This window comes from Glycine soja, chromosome 15, assembly GCF_004193775.1.
Source record: "Glycine soja cultivar W05 chromosome 15, ASM419377v2, whole genome shotgun sequence".
NCBI lineage: Eukaryota > Viridiplantae > Streptophyta > Magnoliopsida > Fabales > Fabaceae > Glycine > Glycine soja.
In genome coordinates, this window is record NC_041016.1 from 42,040,861 (window position 1) to 42,059,427 (window position 18,567).

The following is an 18,567-nucleotide window of genomic DNA, read 5'->3' on the forward strand; positions in this document are numbered from 1 at the left end:
TGTCAACCATCGAGTATATGTTGGCTTGCTCATCGTCTGAACCACTACTCTTTTCACTAAGTCATCCTAGGTGACCATTAGAATTTTCTTTTTCAATTGGGGACACTAAGCTTTCATGTGTTGATGCTTTTTGCATTCAAAGCAAATGATCCCATTACTCTCCTCCTTATACTTCTTGAATCTAGTGTTTTTTCTTTTGGAGGAATCTTGAAAATTTTTGTTTTTTTTCAAAATTGACTTGAACTTTTTGGACATGAGAGAAACTTAATCATCTATGGATCCTCAAAAGAAAATTTGTGATGCATCAAACTCAGCCATCTGCACTTAAAAAGCTTTAGAGAAGCTCTTCTTTTATTCTCTTCTCAAGTTAGTTTATCTAGACATTAGGGCAGTGGAATCTCTTTGGCAGATGATATTTGTTATGAAGATGAACTTCATGAACTTGGAGGATGCCAACTAATTTATCCCATGCAAGAGTCTCAAGGTTTCTAGCTTCGTTAATGATCGCTATTTTTGGTTCCTACACCTTGGGAAAGCTATCAAGTACCTTCAAGTTTATATGAGCTTTGGTGAAGGTATGTCCCAAATTTTCTAGCCTGTTCAAAAGCACTTGTAGTCTTCCAAACATGTCATCCACAGATTCTCCTTTCATGGAGAAAGTCTTATAGTGTCTCAATTAGAGTGACAATCTTTCTCAATTGTACATCTTTTGTATCTTCATAATAGATGCTCAATGAATCCTAGATCTCTATCTATTTTAAGTCTGTAGACTTTGTTATACTCATTTTTGGATAAAGCACATGTTAAAGTATAATGAGGATAATCCTTTCTTGTGAAGCCTGGAGGCCTTGTGAGGGATGCTCCCTGAGTAATGAAATGACCATTGTTATCTGCCATCAGGATCTTTTTCCTCCATAAACTGCCAGGTGCTCAACCCATAAAGATTGAGCTCTAATACTAAATTGTAAAGGAAAATATCACAAAATTGGGGGTTGATTTGTGATTTTAGAATTTTCCTAAACCTTTTTCAAAAACACAAATCTTAACATCTGAAAAAAGTTCTTTGAAAGATAGATAACAAAATTTCTCAAATTTATACAATCAGAGATGATTGAAATAGCCTTTGTAAAAACATAATTTCAAAAACAAAAAATCAAACTCACACCCAAGGTCGGATAAAACATAGATAAAGATATATGTCAACCACAATAGATTTTATATTGATTCGCCTCTACCATTGAGATTACGTCTAGTTCTTGGCAAATCACCAAGTTTCACTAACTTCTCAAAGTTACAAGGACTCAACATTGTCACTTTTGGCTCTTACACAACAAGCTTTACACCAAGCTTACAAACAACCTAGTATTCTTTGTCTTATCAATCCATTTCTTGCTCCAATACAAATCAAAAGATTTATTGATAGGTTGACCCATTAACTAATTCTTAATCATCTTACAGACATATTTACAATCTAAGCACTTAGTCTTTTCTCTTAACAAGAAATATACAAAAAATATGGTATTTGAATGTTACAAGAAATATACAAAAAGCTTTTCATGGAAAGAATTTGAATGTTAGCACATAGGATTGTTACCCTTTTTCAAAGCTTATGGTATTTATAGGTCTTCTTCTTCAAGTGTTCGTTGTCTCTAAATGGACGTATTTCTTCCCTTAAGCTTGTATATGAAGATTGTGATCATCATAACATTTAATGGTTGCATTGAATCCATGTGCGCTTCATGCTTGAAAATCACCCTCTTTAGCTTTTGTGAAGAACACTTCAATAGGAAACCCCTTTTCTTCAAAATAGGTCTATAAGAACATGACACGTCTTTTAATATGGTTTAGCAACTCCAAAGAGTTTGGGCTTAATATATTCTTCATTGGATTCGATAGATCTAAGAGAATGTATTGTAACAAAGTTGTTGCAAAATGAATCTAGAACATATAATATTAAATGAAGCCTTAATTGCATTCTTTAATGATGTATCAAATCATGAGATATCTTTACTTCTGTATGGAACTCCAAACACAGATTTGTGAAGCATGGCCTAATATCACATAAGACTCAACTTTTAACCTTAGTATTTATTTGGATCTAATCAAAATATTTAAAGGTGTTGATTTTTCTTAAGACACAAATGTCTTTTTAATTAACATGTGTAATTTACTCAATTATTTAAATTATAATGATATCTACTAAATTAAAAATAAATGTTGTTCCATTTAATTAATAGAATTTATGTGTATTTTATTCATGACCAAGGAGTAGTTCATGACAAACTTTCAACAAGACAGCGATACATGAATAATCAAATACACACTCGAATGAGAGGAATCCAATGGTTTTGCAGGTGTGGGACTAATGTATAGTTAAAGATGACTTAAAAAAATTAATTAACACTACATATAGCAACAAAATGCATCTACCTTTTGGTACTCCATCTTATATGAACATGTCAAGGTTCGGTTATTTCAAATATCCTTTGCAATGGATGGAAGGCTCATTGACAAAAGTAGAAGTTAAAAGAAGCAAAAGAAACATTTCAAAGCTTAATCATGGAGGTGCATTATAAAGAAGAATTAGCTAAATCAAATCCCAATTCAAGAATTGTCTCATATGTATAATTTGAAGATTATTTCAGCAAACTTGGAAATAATAATTTGGAAAGCAAAATTACCCCCAACGATGAATACTCAAGATGCTTTTGTAGGCCGAAGTTTATTTGGGAGGATTGCCTAGCTTTTGGGCTAAATACTTAATTAAGCCCATTTTCTATTTTTTTAAATGTAATTTTCATTCTTATTTTTGGGATAAGTTCATATGTCTTTTCATTCTTATTTTTTTTAAACGTAATTTTCATTCTTATTTTTTGAGGTTAAACATGCTTTCTAGCCTAAACATGGTCTGAAAAGTAAATGCATAATGTATTTCAACATTAATGTTTTAAAAAGTGAGAGAAAAATGAGAAGTGAAACACTATTTTTTAACAACATAATAAATTCTATTTTTATATGAATACCCTAATTGTTATATATGTAACTGATTTCCTGCATCAATGTTATATATACATGTAACCTAACTTGCATTTCACATATAGGGCATGTTTAATTTGTCATTTGACGATTTCAAATGTTTGTTCACAAGTTTTAAAGTGGACAAGCAGAGAAGTAACTATACTAACTATACTACTCAATTGAAGAAAAAAAATATAGATTATGTTTAACTCAAACATTTTTTCCAACATACCTAAAGTCACTCACCCCACCCCAAACACAGATCAAAAGGACTCCCCACATTGTTGAATTAAGTGTCACTATTATCCAGGGGGCAACCTAAAGGTACTTCAAAATGTGTTCCCACCGTGTATTTAGACTTGTGAAGAGACAATGACATAATGAATGTCATGTTGTTGGCACTAATCAAACACAATGATGCAAGAAGAGACAACCATACACTCTGGCTTGGTCACCAACCAATAGAGAATGACAAAAATGATCATGTTGAGGTAACCTTTCTTTTCTTTCTTAATTCAAAATTTTATTTTATTTGGAATTTTTTTTTCACAAATACCCACTATTATGAATATATTCACTCCTATACATGTCTTTTTGTGGGGGTAAGAACCACTTTTCTTACAATGTTTTGCTTTATGTTTGTTAAACTTTGAAAAACTGAAGTCTTTGAAAAAACCTTCTACAATTGAAAATTTTCAAATTATCTTTCCTCTCCAATGTGGTATTCTTGCAGTGCAAATTATTTTACTTTCCATAATTCTACCTTCTTAATAATTTATTCGTTTATAGCATTGGTCGGTGATAAATGCTTTATTGAGAAAAAAGTACATATTTCCAACTTTGAGATTTTGGGTTTCATCTTTCGTTGATCCCTGTGGAGACAAATCAATTTGCACATGACAACTTCCTCTAAGATCTAGTAAATTGGCATTTATAATCATACAAAAAGTTCACATAGTTCACACACACAAGAGTAAAAAACATTAAGGCACATGTAGATTGATTTGTGTGTGCGTGTGAACTATGTGAACTCTTTGTATGATTATAAATGTCAACTTACCAAATCTTAGAGAAAGTTGGCACATGCGGATTGATTCGTCCATACACGGATCGACTTGACAAAAGATGAAACCCAAAATGTCAAAAGTGGAAATGTATATTTTTTTCTCAATAAAGCATTTATCATAGACCAACCCTGGAAATGGCTAAATCATTAAGAAGGTAGAATTATGGAAAGTAAAAAAGATTTGCATTGGAAGAATGACACATTTGAGAGAAAATATAATTTACAAATTTGTAATTATGGAAGGTTTTTTCGAAACTTCAGTTTTTTTTCAAAGTTTACCAAACATAAAGCAAAGCACTAAAAGAAAAGTGGTTCTTAGTCCCAACAAAAAAAAAACCGTATAAGAGTGAATATACTTATAAAAGTGAGTATTTGTTTAACAAACTTTCCAAATAAAATAAAATTTTGAATTAAAAAAGAAAAGAAAGGCTAACCCATGTCACTCTGCAGCGAATCCAGGCATCTGATTTAGCCTCTGCGAGTTAGGTTAAATAGATATAGGGGTTAGCGATTAGGGTCCAATCACCTTCAACTTCCCAATGGTGGTTTCATGGCAACATGGTGTTTGGATTTGGTGGGATTGGTTCACCCTCCTGGTAGTGATTTCATGACAACATGGTTTTTGGACTTGGTGGGGGTGGTGCATCTTGTGGTGGAAGGAATAGGATTAGGGATTTAGGTGTGAAGTTTTAACAATGTGAATAGGTAAAATGGGAAGTTTTTTTTTATTTCACTCAACATTAACACCATCATTTAATGGCAATGACTTAGGGAAGAGAAAAGTAATGCATTTTAACATAAGGGGTGTACGTGTAAGAAGTCATAAACTCAAGAGGGATGAGTATAGTTTGCTCAATTATTTAAGTTACAATGATATCTACTTAATAAAAAAGAAAATTTGTTCCATTTAATTAATGGAATTTATGTGAATTTTCTTTACGTACAAGGGGTAGTTCCCTATAGGCTTTCAACAGGATAGTGATACATGAATAATCAAATATACACTCGAATGAGAGGGATCTAAAGGTTTTATCGGGCATGGAATAATTGTATAGTTGAGAATGACCCAAAGAAATTGATTAACACTACAAATACCAACAAGATACATCTATTTTTTTACAATCCATCACTTAAGAACTTTATAATTAAACGTGTGTTTTTAGCCTAAACATGCTCTAAAAATTAGATGCATAATGTATTTCAACATCAATATATTAAAAAGTGAAAGAGAAAATGATAAGTAAAACATTATTTTTCAACGACATTATAAATTCTAATTTCTATATGAATACCTTAATTATTATATATCTAACCAATTTCCCAAGTCAATGCTATAAATACATGTAACGTAACTCGCACTTTACATGAAGTGCATGTTTAATTTTTCGTTTGACGATTTCAAACGTTTTTTCACACGTTTTGAAGTAGTAAATAAAGAAGTAATCATACTACTGAATTGAAAAAAAAAAAGTAGATTATGTTGAACCCAATGTTTTTTCAAGCACGTCCAAAGTCATTCACCCTACTTTGAACCCAGATCAAAAGTTCTCCCCACATTGTTGAAATTAAGCGTCACTAATATACGGGGGAAAACTAAAGGTAAAGGTGTTCAAAAAATCTGGTTATATAACACCAATCCATAATTGACCATATCCAAACCACCTTAAATCCATTTTAATGGATTGGTTTTACATCTAAATCCAGTTTTTTGGATTTTAAATCCGATCCAATTATTTGATATGGATTGGATATTTTATTTGATTTTCAAATTTTAAACCATTCCTTCAAAACAATCTTGGTTGAGGTAGGTCAAAAGAAGTTTTTTAGTCGACATCGGTCAAGGCTATTTTCCGACCAATGTCGAATGAGGATATTTTTTTATAGACGTCATCTGAAGTTTTCTTGGCCAACATTGGTTGATAATGTTTCTCAATAAACCTTGCCTGAGACTATTTTCTAAAGGACATCGACTAGGGTTTTTCAGTGAACATTGGTCGGGGCTATTTTTTAGCCAATGTCATCTAGAGTGTTTTCGACTAATGTCAATTAATGATGTTTTATGGCTGAGGCTATTTTTCGGTTGATGTCGGCTAGGTTTTTGTCAACCAACGTTGGTTGAAACTAATTTTTTTTGTCAATGTTGTCCAGTGTTTTTTTGGATGATGTTGATTGATGATTTTTTCGGTCAACATCGGTGGAGGCTATTTTTAGGTCAATGTCAACTAGGGTTTTTTGTGATTAACATCAGTTGGACTATTTTTCAGGCGATGTCGACGAAGGTTGTTTGTGGTTGACGTTGACCAAGATTATTTTTCGAACGAGACTATTTTAAATGATGTTGCCTAGGTTTTTTTGGTTGACGTTGGTCAATGATTTTTTTCAGTCGACATCAACCACGACTATTTTTTGGTCAACTTTGGTCAATGCTATTTTTTTCTTGCATCAGTGACCATAGCTGGCATTGCTAAAAAAATAGCCTTGATCGACATTGCTCGAAAAATAGCTTTAGCTGATGTCGGACAAAAAACACCAACTAACATTGATCAAAAAATGTCCTGGCCAAAAAAACATGACTGGTCGAAGTCGGCAAAAAAACATGATTGGTCGATGTTGGCAAAAAAAACATCATTGGATGATGTCAACCAAATAAAACTTGACCAACATCAGTTGAAAAGTAGCCTCGACCGACGTTGACCAAAAAAACTCTAGTTAACATCTACCAAAAAATAGTCACAACTGACATTGACTGAAATATCCTAGTCTATGTTAGTAAAAAAAATAGTCCTTTGTGACCTCGACCAAAAATAGTCTTGGTCGATGTCGTTAAAATATTATCAACCATCATTGATTGAAAAAACCTAGTCAAGCTCGACCAAAAAATAGTTCCACATCAACCGAAAATAGTTTGATCAATGTCAATCGAAAATAACCACAAGTAGAAGTTGACAAAAATAATCATGACCAAAGTTAGCTAAAAGCAACTCTAGCCAAAGTAGGTTAAAAATTGTTTTATGGTTTAAAACTAGATTTAAAACCAAAATGGTTTTGAACTATAAACCGATTTTAAAAAAATCCAAACCACTTTTATCCAATTAAGTGATACGGATTTTAAATCCAATCTATTTAATTGAAGTTGGATTGGATTTTCAAAAATCCAATTCATGAGCACCCCTAACTAAAGGTACTTCAAAATGGGTTCCTACCATGCATTTGGACTTTTGAAGAGACAATGACATAATCAATGTCACGATGGCACTAATCAAATATAACAATGCAAGAAGAGACAACCATGCACTCTAACTTGGTCACTAACAAATAGAGAATGACAAAATAAATCATGCTCTAGTAGCTTTTCTTTTCTTTTTTTAATTCAAAATTTTATTGTATTTGGAAAGTTTGTTTAACAAATACTCTTTTGAGTCTCAAATATAAGTAGTAAAAGTTTTTTTTTTTTTTGCCTTAAATACAAGTAAAGTTTAATTCTTATGTCTTATTTAATGAGACTATCTCCAAAATATCATTCATTTAATAAGATATAGGACTTTTTATGTTTGATATCAAGTTCCATTGAATGATAGTTTAAGAAAAAAAATATTTATTTTTTGATTGAAAATGACACAATTTAATAAAATTAACTAATTTTCTTAATAAGTGTGAAATATGTCTCTTTTTTTTACTTATAATGAAGACCTTTCACATGAACAACAATTGCTATTTTTAATATACAATGTGGAATTTAAGAATCAATATATATATGAAATAGAAATTCGCATAAGAGTGCTACTAGTGGTATACTCTTTAACATATCCTCTTATTGGAGAAATTAAATTTAGACTTAAATATATTTTTAATCCTTCAAATAATTTTTTTTTCTGTTTTAGTCGCTCAAATTAAAAGTTATTGTTTTTCGATCCCTTTAAATTGTGAAATTCTTTTTCGAGCCCTTATTTGTTTATGCATTAGTGATTGAAAAATGGAAAATATATAATGTGCAACTTTTGGTGGGTTTTGACCATCAGAATTTGATTTTTAATAAAAATTTTAAAGCATGATTTTATCACAAATTATATAAAAAAAAAATCAATAATTAGATGCATCTTCTTTCTTCAAAATCAAATCAGATGCATGAGTAAAAATAACAGATCATGAACCACAAACAAAAACAGACCATCCAATATAGTAAATCTTTTGAAGATCGGGATAGCAAAAAAGGAATTTGAAGCAGATTATCGTGGGAGAGGCTCAAAAAAGGATCTTTTTGCTGCAACGGAATTTGAAGCCCTTCAAGAATCAATGACAAAAAAAAAAATAGAGAGTAAAATAATATAGAGAAAGATTGGGATAGAAAGACGATATAAAGATCCGTGAACAAGGGAGTGAAGGGATAGCATCAAATCTCAACGACAAGCCAACGGTCTTTAATGCATATTTGGATTCCCTTCTCGTTTTTTTCTTTCCCTCAATCTTTCTTTCTCTCGTCTTTTTTCTTTGCCTTTTTTATCCCACACCACAGTTTGGCAAATCTCAACGGGAGTTCTATCTCTCTTGTTGTTGGTGGTGCGGAGGAAGCGACGGTGTTTTCCAACGAGAGGGATGGGGATTTCTGCCATGCCGGCGAGGAGAATGGAGATGATGGTGACGAACTTGAGAACCAATGCGGCTTATTCATCTCGACACAGCTCCATCTTCGTGCCTCCACAACTTGAGTTTATGATCGATTCCCGAAGGTTATGGAAGAACGACTAATTTTTCCAACGAGTTGTTGGAGCAGTGGCCATAGATCCTAAATAGAATATGAAGGGTTTCTGAGGTTTTCGGGATTGATTTTAGAATTTGGAATTCTGAGATTAAATAGAAAATCACATTTCATAAAAGAAGGGGAAATTGTAGGGCACACTACTGCAAAATGTCGTCTCCAATCCACCATATTTATGGTCCTCGTCACTTTGACCGTCACCATTTACCAATATTCCTCCAATTCGGGGTCATTCTCACGGTGGCAACGACAACCGCAAGCTCATCACAACTCATTCACAACCGCAAACCCAATGGTGGATTCAAATCGAATAGTGACAAAATAAATCACCCTCACCAAACCTGAAAAAATTAATTTTAATTATTAATAACACACAAAAAGTTGCGCATAACTAACCTACACCCTTCAACATTTTAATAATAGATCTGACAGTTGTTAGATAGTGGACCACCATGATTCACTTGTGAAGCTTGACCACGCTAGACTTTGTCATGACATGAAAGTATAAAAAGAAAATTATTCTATCAGTACATTCCAATTAAAATATATAGTTTTCTCAGAGAAATTTTGCTCTTTTAGTCTTTTCTAATAAGTTTCAAATCAAATTCATGACATAAATCCTTAAGTGATGAGAGTTCATTGATTAAGAACTTAATCAATCTTTTTTTATCCAAAAAGCAACCATCTGAAAAAAATCATAGACCATAAATTAGAAGATGAATTAATTTCACTGGAAAACCAGAAACAACCATTAAGACACTTTTTTTCAAGTACTAATCGCCTTTAGTTCCCATGACACAAGACTACATAGGAGGAGAGGTAACAAACTGCCTAGGAACTCTGAATATGTCCTTCCCAGCAAAAGGAGTGGTCCACTCTCTCAATCCACCAGATGATGAAGTTTCCCTAGCCATTTGCAATCCACTCATGCATTGACTGCCCCTCCTATCCCCATAACTGTTTCTCAACATTGAAGAGATCCCTAGCCACAGTCCACCCGACACGGAAGAAGATGGCGCATTCAAACTCCAATCTATGCTGCTGTAGTCAAATTCTGGCATGAAACCCACAGTGTTCCAATCCATGTGTGAATGTGAGTTGAATGTTCTGGCTGCATTCTGATGACCAGAAAATAGTCCAAGGGAAGTTGGCACCATGAGCGATGGTGAAGACGCGCCCGTGCTCCATGAACCTTGATGCCGAGGAGGAATTGTAGGTGGAGGTGATGATGATGCACCCATTGGCTTGCAATAACCACCCACTCCAGCAGATGAGTAGTCTACTGGTCCAAGGAAATGAGAATATTCCCTATACGGAGCTTGACCAAATTGCTCCAAATGATTTGGGCTCACACTTCTTATGCTTTGAGTTTGTAGTAACTTCCCATTTGATCTCACATTGTCAGCACCTGGAATACTATTTGCATACCAACCTGCTGCTCCTGAAGGAAAGGAATTTAAAGACATCATAGAGTTCTGTTTGGCATTTGTGAATTGTGGATGTTGCATCATTACCGGCTCCCTTCCTACTCCTTGTTGAATCATTCTTCCTTCATTTGCAAGGGAAATAGGCCATCCGCCCTCCATTTTAACAAATGGAGGCACTGCTTGCATGGATGGTGCCATGGCAAACATAGCAGACAGGCTTGATCCTGGAACACCACTCCATCTTTTCTCAGTCATTAAATTTGGATGATTCGATTGTAGAGAATGTACATTCCCGGTTTCAACATCCGGAAACATGGAATCTGAACCACCTACCCTGTTGTAATGGTTAAAGTCATTTTCATTCCCTCTGTGCTGCATTGAAACCGATGCTGCTGGTGATCCTTGTGATCTCACCAGACTACTATTATTTTGAGCAGAATCTTCTGACTTCGATTGGGTTGTAGGAAATTCCTGATTCTGTGTTCTTAAGGTATTTTCTGCCTTTTGAAGATCACCTTCACAAGCAACAACTGCTCTTTCAACCTCTTGCTTTGAACAATTGTACTTTACCTCCAGGGCAGATATCTGAGCAAGCTCATCACGTATGTCAATTTTCATATTACCCTCACTTATAAGGCTAGTAGTATCCTTGCTTTGTGATTGTTCTTCACTCCCTTCAAATAGCCAGGAAACTGATTGCTCTAATTTTCCGTCATTTAACATTAAGGCCAACGTCGCTCGCTCAGAAGAGAACCCCATCGCCACTAACTTCTGTGCAAGTGATTCTAGCTTTCTTGACATTAGGTACCCGCAACAACGGTCATGCAACTCCTGTGCTCTCCTTTCCCTCTGCCTCTGGTGCTTCCTCTCGTTCTTCAAGCGGATCTTCTCCCTTCTATCATTATCACAACCAAGTATACTGTCTGGCTGAGTAGAAGAGTTTGTTACTGTTACCTTCTCTTTAGACTCTTCTGATTCACCAGAGCAGCTACCATTGTTAGAAACCGAATCACATTCAGACACCATTCCTTGAGGACTTCTAGAATGCTCATCTGCATCATCTATTTTTGGGAAATGACTGTTGTCATGAACTTGAGTAGAGGAAGCAACCAATGATGTTTCTGGAGTTTGAAATGTTCCCGAGATGGGATTGTGTGCACTAGCAGGAGTGCCACTCCCATGAGTTGGAGACTTGGAAGTCTTTGGAGAAGTCTTATGTTGTTCCTTACCCCCCCTTGCAGAGGCCTTCTCCTGGGACTTGGATTTTGATTTCGCTGATGGAGACATTGTATCGGTTGTGCAATACTTGTCCTGCACACACACACACATATATATATAGACAAAAATAAAATAGAATCAGACTTCATTTTATATGTACAAAAACTGTCAAACACTACAATAATAACTGAATTATGTAGGAAATTTTCCAATAATTCAATAGGCGAATGTTATAACCCCGATCAAAGCAGCTAGGCATTGTAGTCTGATGATAAATGATCATGTTAATTAAACATGCATTGAATCAAAATTGCTAAATGCAGTTCCTATATCAGCATGTATCCAAAAAGTTTACAATATAAGATTCAGTTCAACTATAACCCCAATGCAATAACCATTGCATTTTCACACAATTGGGGTGTATAATATTGGTTGCACCAAGTTAACAGGCAAAAATTTCCAAAATTAATCTTGAAATTAAAAAAAAAAGGAAATGAATGAAATTGAAACGCATTTCATCTCCAAACTGAATGAATGAAAAATTAGCTGTCGTGGACCAGGCCACCATGTACAATGCTGAATGGACATCATATACCAGAACTTCCTATGGACAAACCTTTTTGAAAACACAAAAAAATCATTTTATTTTTTATAATTGAGATAAAATGAAATTAAAGATGAATACACACATATAAAGAAAACTGAAAAACCTTTGAGAACCAAAAGCATGGGAATTGAACACCATGAGAAATACAAAACTCATCTACAGATATACCACAGCTAACAAAGAATCCCAGAATTAAGGTCAGAATCCATTTCTATTTGTCCAAGGAACCTTGCCAACAATAATTAAATAAATAATAGGTAAATAAAAACGTGTTCTTAAGGGGGACCAAGGTGTAATCGATATGATAGTAATTGTATGCATTTCTAAGACACCAATTTCACCAGTTTAAATAAAATTATACCAAACATTAATCAAATCCAATCATTTTTTTTTCTTTTTGATCAACAATCAAATCCAATCAATTAGGAAAAAAAAAACAGAAAATTTGAACTCAAGTTTTTTAAACAATTAAAAACCTCTAACAATTATCAAAATCAGGTAGGCTGAACCATCTTCCTTTCCAGCCACAAAAATCAAACATCACTGCCATCATCCGAAAACATTTCACAGAAGAAATTGCTCCAACTCACCAAGATAGCATCCTAAAGATCCAAACTTTACCCGCACCCATCAAACAAAACATCCAAAAATCACAGAAAATCAGATCATGGGCTTAAAACCAGAAACAAAACAAAAAAAAAAATGCAATCAAACATTAAATTCACAGAAAACATAGAACAACCCACATCCAAGGGTGGTTGAAGAGAAGGAATGGATCAAAGAAACAGACCTATGAACCAAACAACAGGGCCTCTGAAGATGATTGGCGATTCTGTGTTGGTTTGTTTCTCCTCCTTATTCTTTCTCTCCCTTTTTTCTGATTTTGATTTTGCTGTGTTTTCTAATAATATAAAGGTTTTTCCTCCTTTTTCTTCTTGCAACAAAATTTAGTTTTTTCTTTTTCTTTTTTCTGTTACCCACGCGGCACTTTCTCTGTGTCTTTGTCACCAGGTTTGAGGAAAAACAATATTATATAATTAAGTACGATGTTTAGGATCCCATTCTTTTTCATTATTAAAAAGGAAAATTACTAAAACAAAAAAAATAATATTTTCACTTTACAGTGTTATAAAAGCCGTCCGGCCGTCCTCGCTTGTTAATGGCTGAACAGGTTATATAGTTTCTTGTGTTTTTAATGTATTTTATTTTTGTTTTTAAAACTTTAAAAATTTTATCCTATTACTTTTTTCTATCACTTTTTTGTTTTACTAAAATCGTGCATTGCATTGTGAATTGCATTGCACGGATTCAAACATTAGTTTAATTAATTGAAAATTATAAATAAATTTATTAACTTTTATTAAAAGTAAACATTTTATGTATTGACATTTAATCACATTATTATATGTAATAAATTTATTAAAATTTTATTAACTGTTATTAATAGTAAACATTTTATATGCAATAATTATTTTATTACATAGAAATTAAACTTTTTAACATCTAGCTTTACAAAAAAAATCTACCTTAAAAATCATTCAACTGCACGTCTATTAAACTTTTACTATAAAAAAAAAAGAGCGCTTTCGCTTTCATTAAAAATTAGATACGAGAGGGACAAACAAGTATTTTTCAATGTTTTGGATCCCACCAACATGACTTACGTTTAACGTCATCAAAATTTTCTATTTTGATTTTGTTCCGCTTTCCAATGACACCGTTACCTTAACTATCTCAGTCATGTCGGTTTTCAACACGAAACCACAAATTTGTGTGTAAGAATCGGTATAAAATGTTAAATTTGGTAAGGTAGTATATTATTAGTGTGAAACTATATTAATTTAATTGTTAAATTAAAAAATTTAATGAAATAAATTATGTATATAAATATAATTTAAAATTAATTAATATTCATCATATTTAAAGTTCAATATGATATTTAAAATTTAAGTGAATTTATATTAAAAAATTATCCATTAGAAATATTGAAATTATCTTAATTTGATATAAATAATAATCAGAATAATACTACATGAGTAATTCGTTTTTATTTTATTTTTTAATTTTAAATCAAAAGCAAACAAACGTAAACAAAAAGAAAACAAAAGAATTAAAACGATGGCTTGTCTCACTACAGACAAGTTAATACAATTACAAATTAATTTATCCATATACCAATTAATTTATAGATTTCCTTTATAGCTGTGTATATGTAGTAGCGAATTGTTCCCATGAACAAGCATTACTAAAAAACACTGATTTTTAATCAACTAGAACTTTAAAGCTTCCAAGTTCCAACAAATTTAATAGGATGAACAATTTAATACTATCTACTGTAGAGCTACTACTATACATCAAGTCTATTCAAGACATGCCAGCACAACCACAACAAAGCACAACCACAACAAAATGTACATGCTTGGTTGACTAAATTCAACTTCCTTTTCAGCATAACTTTTGACACATCTTCCACCCTCCATATATTGAGCTAAAGGTTCCTCCACCAATGCATTTGGCAATTGGCATAATCAAGGATTGCTTCTCTGGCACAGCGTTCACATAGCATTGCTATATCCCGGAGTGACCTGGGTTGATTCAAGCATTGGTGAAAATGTCTCAACTTTGATCTTGCTATTGTTGGCGGACCTATATGGTTGTAAAGGTGTGCACTTGCACCCTCTCATTTTTTAAAATTTATTAAATTTGCAAATAAAAACTTATAGTTTATTTTATTTATATTTATATAATTGAACCCACTAATTTTATTTTTTATAATTTCCACCCATTGACTTAGGATCTTGAATCTGCCAGTAATTATTGATAGATCTTCCATGTCCTCACTGTTCAAATTATAAGAAAAAAGAAAACAAGGAAGATTTTAAACTTCAAATAGAAACACCAAAATGAAGAGTTGAAATCAGTCAATCACACAACTACAACAAATAGTCCTCATTTATGAAGTATTGTTGATGTCAGGAAGCTTTGTGTAAAGTCATTCAAAAATATAAGGTAACCAATTACCATTAACTGCTAAGATGTAAATGTAGTCATGAAAAAATGAGAAATACTAATCAAATGTAAGGTCTAGATTATCTCTATCTATTATACAAAGAAGCCCCTGACTACCTGAGCTTTGTCCTGTTGACATCTGTTCAACTGTCTATTCTCTGTCCTGTTAACACTTGTCCAATAAAAAAATAATAAACCATCTACCTTCTTTGCTCACTTCAGTCCACGTGAAGGCTTCATCCTTTTTTGAAGGTTTGTGTTTTACAAGGCCTCTTCTCTCTTCTTTGTGCCAGCTGTTGCAATTCCTTATTTTCACAACCACCAAGCCATATGTCACTTTCTAATTGCCAGATTTTACCGCACCATTTAATTCTCCTTAATTCCAGAACTTTCTTCTCTCTCTTCCATTTCTCTTGCATCCGTCTAGATTCTCTCCCCCCCCCCCCTCCCCTTCTTTCTCTTCCTCAACTTCTTCTCTTTTCTTCTCTATCAATATTCGATTTCCCCTTTTTTCTCTTCCTCAACTTCTCTTTTTTCCTTCTCCGCTTTTGTTTCTCCTCCTTTATTCTTTTGCGTTTGTCCATATTTTGTTTCACGTCAATATTCTATTTTTTCCCTTTTTTGTCTAATTATTTGTGGTTTGATTTTTACGACAGTCTAACGACGGTACTGAAGGTTACAACGCTTTGCCCATGGAAGAGTTGGGATAGGCTATTGAAGAATAAAGGTATTGAAGAATAAAGGTTCCATTTTTATCTATTTTTTTCTCCTTTTTTTGCCTAATTTTTTGTGGTCTGATTTTTTGTGGTTTGATTTTTGGGACAGGCTAACGATGGTGTTGAAGGTTACAGTTTCTGGATTCTCGTAATACAAAAGTTTGCATTTTTTTTTGTTGCTAAGGCTTCTCCAACGTGCTCATTGCTTCCTATGCCCATTTTTTGTGTTGTGTAATGGTTCAATATATTTTTTAGCATGTTGTATGCACAGAAGGCGGAAGAACATATTAAAGCTGCGATTTTTATCTCAAAAACTTCATGAGTACAGGTTCGTAAACACAAAAGCTTAAATTTTTTTGGGTGTTCTACCTTTATATTGTTTTCTGACTTCTCGCAATACAAAAGTTTAAATTTTTTTGTGTTCCTGAGCTTTGTCCAACGTGCCCATTGCTTTATATGCCCAGCTTTTTGTGTTTTCGTCCTTTTTTGGTGGTGTAATGGTTCAATATATTTTTTGGCATGTTGTATGCAGAGAAGTTGGAAGAACACATTAAAGATGTCATTTTTATCTCAAAAACTCCATGACTACAGGTTCGAAAACACAAAAGCTTAAATTTTTTTGGGTGTTCTGCCTTTATTTTGTTTTCTGACTTCTCGAAATACAAAAGTTTAAATTTTTTTTTGTGTTACTGAACCTTCTCCACTATGCTCATTGCTTCCTATACCCAACTTTTTGTGTTTTCGTCCTTTTTTGGTGGTGTAATGGTTCAATATATTTCTTGGCATGTTGTATGCAGAGAAGGTGAAAGAACATTAAAGTTGCGATTTTTATCCCAAAAACTTCATGAGTGTAGGTTCGTAAACATAAAAACTTTACTTTTTTTGGGTGTGCTGCCTTTATTTTGTTTTCTACATGGGTACAGGTTCGTAACGACAGTGTTGAAGAATAAAGGCGTCATTTTTTTTGCTTTTTTTCCTAATTTCCTTTTTGAAAAAATTTATCTTCTGCCATTTTTGCTACAAGAGTTGTTGCTGATTTCTTTTTGTTTCTATTCTACTTTTTTTCGTTTATTTTTTTCAATATGATTCACAGAACAGTGTTAAAGAATAAATGTTCCCTTTTTATCTATTTTTTTTTCCGTTTTTTGTCTAATTTTTTGTGGTATGATTTTGTGGTTTGATTTTTGGGACAGTGCTAAAGGTGTTGAAGAATAAAGGTGTTATTTTTTCCCCTTTTTTTCCTAATTTCCTTTTTAAAAAAAATTATCTTCTGTCATTTTTGCTACAAGAGTTGTTGTTGATTTCTTTTTTTTTTCTCTTCTATTCTTTTTCATTTTTTTAAAAAATGATCTTCTACCTTTTTTGTTACAAGAGTTGTTGCTGATTTTTTGCAACAATATGATTCACAGGATGGTGTTGATGAATAAAGGTTCCATTTTTATCTATTTTTTGCCCGTTTCTTTTTGTCTAATTTTTTGTGGTATGATTTTGTATTGTTTGATTTTTGGGACAGGCTAACAACGGTGCTGAATGTGTTGAAGAATAAAGGTGTCATTTTTACATTTTCCCCCTTTTTTTTGTTAAATTATCTTCTGCCATTTTTGCTGCAAGAGTTATTGCTGATTTATTTTTGCTACTAAAGTGATAATGGCGATGCTAAAGACATTTTCAAGACAGAGTTGCTATATTTTTATGGTATCTCCATTTTTATGGTATCTGATTTTTGTGGTATTTTTTTAAATCAGTCATCAAAGTTGATACTTTCCCTTCTGAATGTTAACATCTATTATATATTTCCTTTGTTTTGTGTAGATGTTGTGAGCAATTTGCAGAACTGCAGCTATGGGGTAAGGATGTGTGGGTAATTCTACCTAGTGCTTTTTTTGTTTAATTATTATTATTATTATTATCTAAATTTGTATTTTGATTTGATACTTTCCATCAAAAAACGTTTGAATGCCATAAATAAAATATATGGACCTGGAAGTAGATATCATAAAAATGTCTTCTTGAAATCATTTTTATTGTACCCATGTGATCAAAGACATTTTCACGAAGTTGAAATATTTTTATGATACCAAGTGCTTTTTTTTTGTTACCAATTCATAAACAAAATTGAGTATATTCGGATTTTATCAGTTGTGATTTTCTTTATTAAAATTCTATTTTTCTTGCAATTTTTATGATAGCCTTAAATTGTTTCTTATATCATTCAGTATTTCTGTTTTGATAGGATGGTGTGGTGAAGCTGCAAGCCTGCAACTGAGGAGGTGAAAAATAGTTACCATGTTCTGAGAAAAATAGAGTGATGATGACCCCATTTTGATTGATCGAGAAATTTTTATGTTACTTTTTTTGACAATTTAAAGTTACAATTTAATCATTATGGTTTCCAGATAATGCATTTTATTGTTTACAATTTGCTGAAAAACATAAATTGAAAACACATTTTTTATATTAGTTACACTGAGTTATTTAATATTAGTAATTTTATTTATTTCACTTTCGTATGAAAAAAAATTTTCCATTAAAAGTATGATATGATCTTTTTGTTTTGATAATAACGAAGTTACGAAAATTGATTCTAGTATTATAAACCCGATTTATGAAGGAGAGGCACATATAGTGAAGAGTATTTTGTTTATCACATTTTGTTCTTTCTCTATTTTAATTTATAGCAATTTCGGGATTTTGGAAGTAAAAGGAGCTTGCAAATTGATGGTTTTCTGAAATGCATTGGTTGCAATTTT

At 32.7% G+C, this 18,567-nt stretch overlaps 1 protein-coding gene and 2 long non-coding RNA genes across 3 annotated transcripts; 2 read left to right on the top strand and 1 right to left on the bottom strand.

The window, feature by feature from the left end:
• Nucleotides 1-8,400: 8,400 nt before the first annotated feature.
• Nucleotides 8,401-13,014, bottom strand: LOC114386868. Its single transcript, XM_028346928.1, has 2 exons — nt 12,883-13,014; nt 8,401-11,578 (listed from the first exon to the last, which is right to left on the bottom strand). The coding sequence occupies exon 2, from the start codon at nt 11,552-11,554 to the stop codon at nt 9,644-9,646; it is 1,911 nt and encodes a 636-aa protein (XP_028202729.1). The 5' UTR covers nt 11,555-11,578; nt 12,883-13,014; the 3' UTR covers nt 8,401-9,643.
• Nucleotides 13,015-15,650: 2,636 nt separating this feature from the next.
• Nucleotides 15,651-16,756, top strand: LOC114386974. The gene is made up of 4 exons (XR_003661206.1): nt 15,651-15,828; nt 15,927-16,145; nt 16,350-16,408; nt 16,615-16,756. It is a non-coding gene; the product is annotated as an uncharacterized LOC114386974 (long non-coding RNA).
• A 366-nt stretch (nt 16,757-17,122) lies between these two features.
• Nucleotides 17,123-18,200, top strand: LOC114387115. Its single transcript, XR_003661232.1, has 3 exons — nt 17,123-17,512; nt 17,630-17,664; nt 18,051-18,200. It is a non-coding gene; the product is annotated as an uncharacterized LOC114387115 (long non-coding RNA).
• The last annotated feature ends 367 nt before the right edge of the window (nt 18,201-18,567 follow it).

Coding starts and splice junctions, on each gene's coding strand:
- LOC114386868 (XM_028346928.1), bottom strand. CDS start 11,554: ATGTCTCCATCAGCGAAATCAAAATCCAAGTCCCAGGAGAAGGCCTCT.